Genomic DNA, 12,543 nt, shown 5'->3' on the forward strand with positions numbered 1-12,543 from the left:
TATATATATATATTATACATATATTTTGGTGCAGATTGCGCCATTTGATCCCACCAAAAAGAAGAAGAAGAAGAAGGTTATTATCCAAGATCCTGCAGATGAGTCAGTGGAAAGTTTGGCTGAGAAAACTGAAAACCTTTCAGGTATATTTAAAAGATAATCATGACGTTTTCTTTTAATTTTTGTGAATTTTTTTAAAGCATATGCTTCAATTCAAAGGGTTATCTCCATTAATCATTCAGGAAGATATTCCATGATGGTTTCTTTTAATTTTTATGAATTTTTTTAAAAGCATATGCTTCAATTTAAAGGGTCATCTTTATTACTGTGCAGTTTCTGAGGGGATTGAGAGTTCATTTTCTGGCTTGAAGAAGAAGAAGAAGAAGCCAGTAAGTAATTGTTTTCCATCCCGGTATATACTTTTTTGCCCCTTATATGGATTCTTTTTTAATGGTTAATGATTAGGTCGAGAGTAGCATTTTGACAGATGAGGGTGCTGATGCTGGGGAAGAATTGGAAGGTAAAATAATAATAAAAAAAGTTTTGTAAGAATAATTGTTCAATGAAAAGTGTGGAATTATAGATGGATTAAGGGTTAGTTGAATTCTGTGTAAAATATCTGAGACAAGTATTTTGGCCTTCCAGATCGGGTGGGGGATGACGAAGAAGGAGAAGGAATTGATCTACAACCCCGCTACCCTTGGGAAGGGAGCGACCGCGATTATGAATATGAGGAGGTACAATCATTATTTTAAGTATCACTAATTTACTAGGGCTCCTTATTCTTTGGTTTGGTCGTCTTTACTGCCAATGTGCTTGGTGACTTATTTTATTTTGTAATATGATGTTGTGGAATGTGCTATAAAAGATGCTTTTATCTGCACTAGATTGTGTCATTTGTTAGTAAGACTGAGTCGGCTTATGTTATTTTTTCTCCCTTCAGAATTCTTCTTTTACATTATCTGTTTGGTTGGCAGGAGGTTTGGTTTGGTCACTTTAGCTGAATTGAAAATATGTCTTCAATCTTATGACCGCACCTTCTTTGCGTTATAGTTCCTAGAGTAGTTTGGTTTTAGCACAGTCTTGGAACTGTAGTTTGCAGACCAAAAGCTAAAAGGGGCTTGATATGGATGTTCAATTGATGACTCTAATGGTCCTTTTAGCTTCTTGTAAATGCCATTCCAAATGTTTTGTATTTTTCTGTCTAGTGTTTAGACTTTAGATTACTGGTTCCTGGGTTGGCATTGTATCTTGTATCTTGTTTATCCCTCTTAACTCATTACTTAAAACTTCATAGGTTTTTGCTTCCTGATAATTATCTTTTTTATGCAATGGCTGCAGCTTCTTGGTAGGGTGTTCAACATTCTTCGAGAGAATAATCCGGAGCTGGCAGGGGACAGGCGTAGGACAGTTATGAGGCCTCCACAAGTTCTTCGAGAGGGAACAAAGAAAACTGTCTTTGTGAATTTCATGGATCTCTGCAAATCGTATGCTCTGGTTCCTTTTCCTTATCAATACTAATGAATTCTGCATTTCAGCGTCATAGGAAATACTGAGTGCTATTTACTTCTTAATACACACACACCTTAAAAAATCTGCTGATTGTTAAGAGCAATTGTAGTACTTTGTAATATTGGGTCTTGCTTTTCAATTTTTGTCTAATTTATGGACTTGGAAATTTGTGAATTCATTGTTGGCATGTTTTCTCTATAAGACCTGCAGAAGACCTATTTTCTGAAGCCCGAAGTAATGAATATTTAGTCCTCAATAATGGGGAATATGTTTGTATTTCGGTTTTTGTTACCTGAAATTATGATTGTTGCCTCATTATGTTTCTGCTTTTGGACTTCCTTAGAAATGATAATCAACTTATTAACGTGAAGGACAATGCCAGGTTTATTACCTTAACTATGGCTTAGACTGTTTATGATATATATACTTGTCAAATACTTCTTCACCATGATTATCTGGTGTTTGATGTCTAGTGTAATTTGGGCAAATTGACAAATAATTATCTATTACAAAATATGATTTCTTATGGCTGATGGTTCTTGTTGGCATTACTCCTGAATTTTGTCACTGTTCTATGTATATTCTGGTTCTATATTGTTTCATCCATTTTTCGCTGGACTTCATTTGCACCTCCTTTATGATTTTCAAGATGTGCTGATGTTATGTACTTGTGAAAATGAATGGAAATTATAGGATGCATCGACAGCCTGATCATGTCATGACTTTCTTGTTGGCTGAATTGGGGACAAATGGATCACTTGATGGGCAGCAAAGATTAGTTGTGAAGGGGAGATTTGCACCCAAGAATTTTGAAGGAATCCTGCGACGATATATCAGTAAGTAACTCGTTAGTAGTGGCTTGATACATTTTACAGCGCACTTTTGACATTAACATGAACGGAATGTTTCTTTTTCTGCAAAGGGTAAAAATTGGAGAACTTGACATCCATCTTTTCATGTGGAAAGTGGAAGTGCTTTTGTATCTGTTGAATATTTATGTTTCCTAACGGTATGTAATGTTTGCTTATGGCTGCTTCCTCTTTCAGACGAGTATGTCATTTGCCTTGGATGCAAAAGTCCAGACACTATACTTTCAAAGGAGAATCGTCTCTTCTTTCTCAGATGCGAGAAGGTAATATCTTGTCTTACTTTTCCCATCTGCTTCCAGACCACACACAAAACGGACTTAGGTTTTTCTGATAACATTAATATATTTTTGCGTTATGTGAAAGCATGGCGGTCTGAGGTTGCTGTAAATTTCCTGTCCTCCTATCAAATAGTAGTTGTGCCCCCCACTTTCCAGCGTTCAGGGACGCCTTTTTTGTTGTTTTTTTATGTTTCAAATATTTCATACATGTTTAGCAAAAAAGAAAGCAAGGAAAGATGAGTAATGAGTTATTTTCTTTCAGTTTGTGGAGATAGTCTAGAGGAGGCCAATGATGACTAGTATTGCCTACATTGTCAGATTTGTCTTAATTATGATAAGAGTAACCTTAGTTCTGAGGCCTCTGTAAAAAAGCCTTGCTCATGCATTGATTGTCATTTCAGAAATTAAGTCCTCATACGTGTGTTGTGATTTTTCTTCTTTGCTTTGCATTTGTGTGTATCTTTTCTCTTCCAAAATAGATTATTAATCTGATGTTTATATCCATGCAGTGCGGTTCCGGTCGATCAGTTGCCCCGATTAAAGCTGGTTTTGTTGCTCGTGTTGGTCGTAGGAACGCCGGAACTTGATCCATCACATTCCCTTTCTCTTTCGGAGGCTCTCAGTGTTTTTTAGTTTGCTAGTTTTTTACTCTATTTTCTACTCAAGCTCATCAACTCGGCGGTTTATTGTTCACTGAGTGTTACCAGTTTTGTTAGTTTACCTAGTATACCAAGTTTGTTATGAAGTTAACAAAATGGAGATGAAAGTTGTCTTCTTGTTTGGGTTTATTTATTCTGTGATCCTGCTCAAAGATATATATATATATATATATATATATATATATGTGTGTGTGTGTGTGTGTGTGTGTGTATTTAAGTCCTTGCATTCCTTTTTAGCCCAAAAATAAACTGCATTATAATGAGTCGAGAAGTCCAGTAAAATTACTCATTGCTGTATCACGGGTCCCTCGTAAACTCAACCAACTTGGTCCACTGATTTTGCCCAAAATTGTTTAGCGCGCTCCGTAACCTCGTGTATCAGTCTCTAAAAGCCGCACAGGTTCGTTCACTTCGTTGATTCGAATTGAGATGTGATTTTATGTGAGTTTTTTATTGTAGTAAAAAAGTTAGATGTGATTATTTGTGAGAGTTTTTTACTGTAGTAAAACTCGAATTCTAAACTCGAATTGGTGAAGTGAACGGGCTGTAATCACTTTTTTTTTGTTTTTCTTTTTTTTTTAGCTCGTTTTTGTTTTTGTTGTTGGCAGACTTGAGGAGTCTAATAGACTTATACAAAAGGGCATTTTTAATACAATGTTATGATTAATGTGTTAATTATAAATTTAATATTATAGTACAAAAAATATTTTATAATGTAATGCTATTTATTGTGTTAAATTTTTTATATAGGTCCCGTTCACTTCGCTGATTCGAGTTGAGATGTGATTTTATGTGAGAGCTTTTTACTGTAGCAAAAAAGTTAGATGTGATTGTTTGTGAAAGCTTTTTACTGTAGAAAAACTCGAATTCTAAACTCGAATCAGCGAAATGAACAGGGTCATAATATACTTTATGATAAATTTTTCACGAAGTATAGTATAAAAAAAATTTAGTATTTAATTCTTATTGATTAAAATATATACTTTTTCATATAACCATTACAACTTATATTTTTCTAATTATTTTAAATATAAAAATTTATTTTTACATTTTTTTAAAAAAACTTTTACAAAACTTAATAATTATAAGAAAAAATAAATTTAACATTTTAAATTATATTTTATATCAAAATAAAAATAAAAATAATATATTATATCATACTTTTTTATAATAAATATACAATTAATATTAATAATAGTCTAACCGCTAGCACTGTATTGAGTCTGTTGACTCTCAATTTTAGTAATCTTTACATTCTGTTACTGAATTTAATCACGGTAAAAAAAAAGGTAAAAATTTTTGTGGGTGGTCATACGAACTTCTAACATTTCAGTTGTGTCTATCGTCGTGCAGTATTTCTTTGATCTTCGAACCTTTGTTTTTTTTTGAAACAATATATGAACCTTTGTTTTGAATCCGGGATGTTATTTTAAAAGTTCTTTAGTAGTAGTTATTATTATTATTATTATTTGTTCTTTAGTAGTTATTATTATTATTATTATTATTATTATTATTGTTGTTGTTGTTTTTTTTTTTTGTTGTTGCAAATTTTGTTAATTCACTTGGCCTTGTAATAATTCTCTATCCAAATCTTAAAACCAAACTCAATAACCCGTATTTCCATTAATACCTCTAATCGCCAATTTCACTAAAGAAGAAGGCCCCATATTTTTACAACTTAGACAAGAAGACTAACATGAAAAAATAGAAGGAAAAATGAAGAGAAAAAAAAAAAAAAAAAAAAAAAAAAACAAAAAGGGGGAAAATTTAAAGAAAAAAAAAAAAAAAAAAAAAAAAAAACCAAAAGTGGGCAAAATTTCTCTTTCTTCAATATTTCTCAATAATTAAATCACACTAACTTCAACAGCGGTGCGACGCAGACCAGGGATGGGCATAGCCTCCAAGAGATCAAAGGTCAACATGGAGGCCTTTGACTTCGCCGTCCGACCAGAGTTCCCGACTGGTAACGGCGCCGCCGCCGACCTGTCGCACCTGCCGAGCCACTTGGCCTGCATGTACTTGTGCTTTCTCCACGGCCCTAAGTGCATGTTCTTCTCCTTCATGCACTTCTTCGCCGCCGAGCACAGGATCTTTATCATCCCTCTCAGTCTCTCCGCTTTTCCGACGAAAACCTCCGGCAATTGTCCGATCAACAAGTTGTACTCCTCGCTTGCCCTAGACATCTCAAACTCCGCTCGGAAGTTCAGCTCGATCACGACTCTCGTTTCCCCTCTCTTCGCACTCGATCGATCCACAACCTCCAGATAACTGTGTTCCCCTGAAAAAAAAAAAAAGAAAAGAAAAAAAATTCAATTGTCCGTTCTTCGCCTATTTCTGATTTCGGAAATTGAATTTGTGAGCGAATTTTCTCAAGTTTTGAATTTACCTGACGGAATACTAGACGAGCTCCGCCACTTTGACTTGCAGATCGCGCAATCGTAGCCGAGATTGATCAGCCGATTGCAAACCTCTCTCCGCAAGCAGCTCCAGCAACCGCCGCCCGCCACCGCCGCCGCGAATCTCGCGCATCCGCATTGGGAATTTTTCGCGTCCTTCAAGACCTCCTTCGTTGCTTGTCGAATCTTCGATTCGATCGAATTCGTTCTGTACAATAATCCCTGTGAAAAAAGGAAGAAAATCTAATCTCCATTAGAAAATCACAAAAACAAAAAAGAAAAAAAAAATCTTTCATCGGAGTTTCATATTTTGCTCGATTAATAATCACCTGGAGGAGTTTCTTTTGCTCATCCCAAAACGCCTTGCTCTCTTCGACATCGAAACTACTCCGCTCCTCCTCTCCGTCGTCGTCGTAGCAATCGTCGCCGGAGATGAACCTACTCTCCGGCGACGACTCCTCGCCGTATTCTAGATATTCGAAAACCATGTCGTCGAGGCTCGTCGCCGCTACGCCGCGTATTTCAACCATGGATGGACTTTTTTTTTCCGTTGTCTCTGCAAAATGTAGAGAGAGAGAGAGAGAGAGAGAGAGAGAGCACGTGACGTGGGTTTTTCAATTGGATTGGTAGAATGTGAGGGAATTTATAGTACGGGGATATTTGGGGACTCTCAAATATGGGACCCACAGAGGGAGGGTGAGTTTCCGAGACGCCGCGAACATCATGGTATCTGTACACGTGATGACGTGGCAGGCTGCATTTCAGGTAAGTGTGAGATTGTCGAGTTGTTGGGGTAAGTGGATAGGACAGCTCGGCTCCACGTCACAGTGCAATAATTCGGCTATTCATCATTAGTTTTGGATATACTCGAATATCCCACCGTTTTCTTAATTTAAAGAGATGTTTGTTTTATGAATCTATTTTTTATTTTGAATTATAATTCATAATTTTTTATAATATTATTATTTTTATAAAAAATATAAATTTTAAATTTATAAATTAAATATTATCTTAAAGATTTTAATTTCTAACGGATAATAATTTTGTTAATTTTCAAACTCACGAGGAAATGATTCTGTAATATTCACCATAAATTTTTAAACTCATAAAGTAAAACTCAAATCAGCGATGAACGAGCCCTTAATGGTTTATTAAAGTTACCCAACGAGACAGTTAAATTGTTTTCCTTTTGTTGAAAAGACAAAAACATTGACGAAATTCATGTAGAGTTTGTTTATTTGTTAATTTTCAACGCGTAAGGAAATGGCTCACAAATATTTATTAAACTATAAATAGAGTAATTCATATATTTTTGTCCTCTCTAGAAGAATAGTGGAAACAATTTGTTTATTCATTAAAGTTAGCTAACATAACAGTTAAATTGTTTATTTGTTTTCCTTTTTGTTGAGAAGAAAGGTTTTGCCAATATACAAATAGAGTTGGTTTTCAACTCATGAGGAAATGGTTCAGAACTAAACCATTTCCTGCAAATTAGGTAATTCATTAAATTTTGTTTTCTATTGAAGAATATTGGAAAAAACTGGTTTATTTATTAACTAACAGGACGGTAAAATTGTTTCTCTCTCTCTCTCCTTAAAAGAAAGTTGCATTTCAGTAGCCAACAAACGACTAACGAGTCAGTCAATGCAGTTTTTGTAACACATGATATAGGTGTTTCGGTCAGACAAATACAACGAGAAGATGAATTGTTTCCTTTTAATTGACAACACACAAGTATATACAAAATTAAATTTTTTAAGAAGTGATATAATTAATAAATTATTCGATTCAATGTTTTAGATATTGGCATGAATTTTGTTCTAAACATTAAAGTGAGTCAATAATTTATATATATTTTTAATCATAGGAATGATTAACAAATTGATGACGTTTATTTTTTATATTCATATTTAATTATAAATTATGATTTATAATTTTTTATAATATTTTTATTTATAAAAAATATATATAAAATAAAAATAATTTTAAATTATAATTCTGAATATATAAACTAAACTCTCACTAAATAATTCGTCTCATAAAAAATAATAAATAATTAGAAGTGATAGCAAGGTTTATCCTAATAAGTTGTCAAGGTGGGGACCACTAATTGAGATTAAAATCAGACCGACTACGGATTGGTAGCCACTAGCTGGCATAAACTATGGCAAAAGACATATGAGCCTCGTACTGTTTATGGACGGACTTATCCGATCCAAAGTGGGACCTACCGTCTCTCCAAACCCATGTATTAGTTGTTGGCATATTCCATCGTGTTTATTCCAAAGCCCTTAATACAACTAGGGAGATTTTGATAGCTTTGACGTATCGGTAAGTTCTTTTTTTAGTTATTAAATTTATGTATTTTTTAATCTTTTATATAATTTTATGTAGATTTAATAGATAAAAAATTTAATTTATTGATATATTACCGTACTAAAAAAATTATATAAAACAAAAAGATAATTGGTAAAGGAATCTTTACATTTTGCTCCATAATATGATAAGTATTTTTAACCGTTAGATTACTTTTTAACGGTAAGATATGTACATATCTGTATAAAAAATATACAACACACTACACAAAAATATTCATGTTATAGATCTGACGGTTGAAAAATTAATCTAACGATAAATACACTTGCTTTATTGGTAGAGTAAAATAGCTTGTTCTATAAAAAACTATCCATTTACAATTAGTGTAGTTATATATATTTATATGGCTTGTTTGGTATTGATTTTAGAGGCTGCTTTAAAAGAATCTCCAACAAGTTAGGTATTTGGTAAATTATGCTTTTGTCCAGCAGTTTTTAAAAATAGTTGTCAAACAGTAGAATTTGAGAAGCAACTTAAAAGTCATTTTTGTACACAACTTTTACTGTCATTATCTAAATTTACGAAGATAACTTTAATAATAAAACTTAATTATCAATCTACTTATTTTACTTTTTTCATATCAAATTAAAAAAAACATATTTTTTTTAAATAGTTATTTACAATTGAAACTCTTTAACAAGAGTATGCTAAATTTTATTCAAATATTTTTAATAATTATCAAAATACTTAAAATAATAACAATAAATAAATAAATAATTAGTAGATGAATAGTTTTTCCAATCAGTAAAAATAATTTATTTTTAAGAAATATTTTAATTAATAAATTAAAATTATACTTTTATATTTTGAATATTTACCATAAAAATAGAAATAAAATTAACTATAAATATTTATTAAAGTATGTCTACTTTCGTCATTACACATCATCACAATAATTTTATACACAATTTACCAAACACTTAAATTTTTGCTTCTAGTATTCACAATAGTTTTGTAAAAATATTTACTAAACACCTATATGTTTTTTGTCACAACAACTTATTACTAACAATATAAAAATAATAAAATTTTTTAACAACACAATAATGTTAAACTGACCTACAGTACAAGAATACCCATACACCAACCACTAGGATTGATGAGGGATGTTAGACCCATTTTTTTATTTTGAAGATGCACAATTTCAAATAATTATTAGAATAATAATATATATGAATGGCTGACCAAATATTGTTGTGGGAGCTTATTTTTCATGTGGCAATTAATGAGGTCCATTTTATATTTAGTTCTTATCATCAAAATTTGACCAACTGAAAATTAAAAAATTTATTGTTACATATGAATTGGCGGCCAAAATATTACTTATAAAACTGTTTATTCAATTATTATTAACCTTTGCAAATTGCATAGCCCAACTAGGAGTAACTAATGTTTGGGTGATGATAGCTAACTTTTCATAATCATCAAAATCTGTTACAAGGTCAGAAGATCATAACATAAAATTTGCTTGCCTCACCTATTTTTTGAGGTGATTGCCTAATTTGGTTCACATGGACATCTAGTGAAGGTGTATTCAAAGTTTCAAACACCTCTTGGTTGTAACGAAAAACTGTTCAAATGAGATAAGCCACGTCATTAAAGTTTGTGTAATTAGGTACCGTTCATTTTACCGATTCGAGTTTAAAATTCGAGTTTTGTTACAGTTAAAAACTCTCAGAAACAGTCACATCTAATTTTTTTACTACAATAAAACGCTCTCACATAAAATCACATCTCGACTCGAATCAATAAACTAAACGAGCTCATAAATCTCCCTTGTATTTAATTAATAATATTAAATCTACCAAATTTTGGGTTCAAGGGACTAACTTGGAAAGTTGGAACTCACCGTAACATAAAATTTGTTTACCTAACCTATTTTTGGAGGTGATTGCCTAATTGGGTTCCCGTGGAAATTGGCAATCTAGTGAAACTGTATTCAAAGTTTTAAACACCTCTTGCTTTAGCCTGAAGAGAAGTTGTTAAAACGAGGTAAGCCACATCATTGTAATTTGGTATAATTGTAAAAATGTTCTTTGTATTTAATCATATTATAAAAAATACCACGTTTTTTAAAAAAAAAAATGGAAAATCAGTTTTTATGTTTTTCCAAATCAAACAAAATTCACCCCGCGTATTTTTCAGATTGCACAAAATCTACCTCAATAGTGTGCGATTTAGATAAAATTAACCTACGAATAATAGGTCCAAAGGTTCCTTCTCAGGCTTACCAGACACCAGTACTTGAAAAGAACACTTGGGAATTATAGGTACTAAATATTCCTTTTCAAGTTCACCATCAATAATTATCAGAAAAATGAAAAATACATAAAAGAATGCAAAAATATCTTGCCAGCTTTGAAAAGGAACAAGAAAGTGAAAAGAAAAAAAGTGTGTATTTTCATATATATATTTTTGGTAAGCTGATTATGATTGATGTTATCACAATTATATAACAATATAATCATATTCTTATACGAAGCAAGGTAGCATCTTCTGATTAATACCATTCTAATCGTGTGATCATGTGAATCCCACATGATTATATTATGAGTTTTCAACACAATCCAACAACAGATGAGAGAAAAAAGAGAAAGGATATGGTTTGTGTTTTAAGGTGAAAAACAATGGATAAAAAGTGAGCTAAAGTTGGCTCGGGAAACATCAAAAAATAAGGCGGAATTTTGCCAAAATTTAGATTGAGAATTTGAGGTTAAACTCAGTTTTAGTTCTAGAATGAGGCTAAACTTAATTTTAGTTCTAAATAGAAGCTTTAAACTATTTTCTTAGAAGAAAAAAAACAATACATAACTGTTAAAACAATTTTTTGAAGAACTCGAAGTATAATCTCATGAAAGTATATCAATTTCAGACTTTGCCAATAAAAGGTAAGGTAATCAAGATTTAATAAACCTAATCTTTAAATTAAAAATAAGGTTTTACAATCCTTATGATAAAAAAGAGAACGGGCCCCATTAGCCGTTAGATCGAATCTCTCTTCACAATCTGCAATGGCCAAAGGAACGCTTAAAACTTTTGGTGTGTAACGGCGCCCATCAACGGATGGATCTAATCTCTGTTCGCGCTCTACAACCGCCTCGGGAACGGCGATATCTTTCGGTGTCGTAACGGGGCCCATCATCCGTCATATCGAAGCTCTCTTCGTGCTCTACAACTGCCACGGGAACGGGGACAACCTTTGGTGTCGTAACGGGGCCGGTCCTTCAGACGTTATATCGAAGCTCTCTTCGCGCCCTACCACTGGAATGGCGACAACGTTTGGTTGAAACGAGGCCCATCAGCCGTTAGATCGAAGCTCTCTTCGTGCTCTACAACCGCCCCGGGAAGGGCGACAAAGTTTGGTGTCGTAACGGGGACCATCAGCCGTCAGATCGAGGCTCTCTTCGCGATCTACAACTGGCACGGGAACGGCGATAACTTTTTATGTCGTAACGGGGCCCATCACCCGTCAGATCGAACCTCTTCGCGATCTACAATTGGCACGGGAACGGCGATAACTTTTTATGTCGTAACGGGGCCCATCACCCGTCAGATCGAACCTCTTCGCGATCTACAATTGGCACGGGAACGGCGATAACTTTTTATGTCGTAACGGGGCCCATCACCCGTCAGATCGAACCTCTTCGCGATCTACAATTGGCACGGGAACGGCGATAACTTTTTATGTCGTAACGGGGCCCATCACCCGTCAGATCGAACCTCTTCGCGATCTACAATTGGCACGGGAACGGCGATAACTTTTTATGTCGTAACGGGGCCCATCACCCGTCAGATCGAACCTCTTCGCGATCTACAATTGGCACGGGAACGGCGATAACTTTTTATGTCGTAACGGGGCCCATCACCCGTCAGATCGAACCTCTTCGCGATCTACAACTGCCACGGGAACGGCGAAACTTTTGGTGTCGTAACGGGGCCCATCAACCGTCAGATCGAACCTCTTCGCGATCTACAACTGCCACGTTTTTGGTGAAAACTTTTGGTGTCCTAATGGGGCCCATCGGGCGTTAGATCGAAGCTCTCTCCACATTTTCGGCGCAAACTTTTGGTGTCCTAACGGGGCCCATCGGGCGTTAGATCGATGCTCTCTTCACACCCTACAACCGCCACGGGAACGAAGATAACTTTTGGTGTTGAAATGGGGCCCATCAGCGATTTGATCGAAGCACTCTTCGTGATCTACAACTGCCACGGGAACGGCGAAACTTTTGGTGTCGTAACGGGGCCCATCAACCGTTAGATCGAAGCTCTCATCGCGATCTCCAAATGGTACGGGAACGGTGGAAACTTTTGGTGCCGTAACGAGGCCCACAATCTGTCAGATCAAAGCTCTCTTCGCCCTCAACAACCCCACGAAACCGTGACAACTTTTTGTGTCGTAACGGGCCCCGTTTCGACACCAAACGTTGTCGTCATTCTAGTGGCGGTGGTA

General features: G+C 34.6%; 2 protein-coding genes and 1 non-coding gene across 3 annotated transcripts in view; 2 read left to right on the plus strand and 1 right to left on the minus strand.

Moving 5' to 3' along the window:
- Window positions 1-3,447, plus strand: part of LOC21393635 (eukaryotic translation initiation factor 2 subunit beta) — a 4,077-nt gene extending 630 nt beyond the window's left edge. The window contains exons 3-10 of the mRNA XM_024162434.1: window positions 35-143; window positions 334-389; window positions 466-520; window positions 646-737; window positions 1,342-1,487; window positions 2,206-2,348; window positions 2,559-2,644; window positions 3,169-3,447. Of these exons, the coding sequence (XP_024018202.1) occupies window positions 35-143; window positions 334-389; window positions 466-520; window positions 646-737; window positions 1,342-1,487; window positions 2,206-2,348; window positions 2,559-2,644; window positions 3,169-3,246 (765 nt within the window). The 3' untranslated portion in view covers window positions 3,247-3,447. The remainder of the gene's footprint in view (window positions 1-34; window positions 144-333; window positions 390-465; window positions 521-645; window positions 738-1,341; window positions 1,488-2,205; window positions 2,349-2,558; window positions 2,645-3,168) is intronic.
- LOC112090635 lies at window positions 2,941-3,022 on the plus strand. Its single transcript, XR_002901741.1, has one exon. It is a non-coding gene; the product is annotated as a small nucleolar RNA SNORD34 (small nucleolar RNA).
- A 1,637-nt stretch (window positions 3,448-5,084) lies between the features above and the next one.
- LOC21393636 lies at window positions 5,085-6,313 on the minus strand. Its single transcript, XM_010093197.2, has 3 exons — window positions 6,044-6,313; window positions 5,705-5,936; window positions 5,085-5,596 (listed from the first exon to the last, which is right to left on the minus strand). The coding sequence occupies exons 1-3, from the start codon at window positions 6,242-6,244 to the stop codon at window positions 5,163-5,165; spliced, it is 867 nt and encodes a 288-aa protein (XP_010091499.1). The 5' UTR covers window positions 6,245-6,313; the 3' UTR covers window positions 5,085-5,162.
- Window positions 6,314-12,543: the final 6,230 nt, after the last annotated feature.

The sequence above is a fragment of the Morus notabilis genome, unplaced genomic scaffold (genome assembly GCF_000414095.1).
Source record: "Morus notabilis unplaced genomic scaffold, ASM41409v2 Scaffold290, whole genome shotgun sequence".
In the NCBI taxonomy this organism is placed as follows: Eukaryota; Viridiplantae; Streptophyta; class Magnoliopsida; order Rosales; family Moraceae; genus Morus; species Morus notabilis.

What these genes read in the sequence shown, in the direction of transcription:
- LOC21393636 (XM_010093197.2), bottom strand. Translation starts at nt 6,244, where the DNA reads ATGGTTGAAATACGCGGCGTAGCGGCGACGAGCCTCGACGACATGGTT. An exon ending in AGCAAAAGAAACTCCTCCAG is followed by an intron (nt 5,937 to 6,043) that starts GTGATTATTAAT and finishes CTTTTTTCACAG; the next exon opens with GGATTATTGTACAGAACGAA. An exon ending in CTCGTCTAGTATTCCGTCAG is followed by an intron (nt 5,597 to 5,704) that starts GTAAATTCAAAA and finishes TTTTTTTTTCAG; the next exon opens with GGGAACACAGTTATCTGGAG.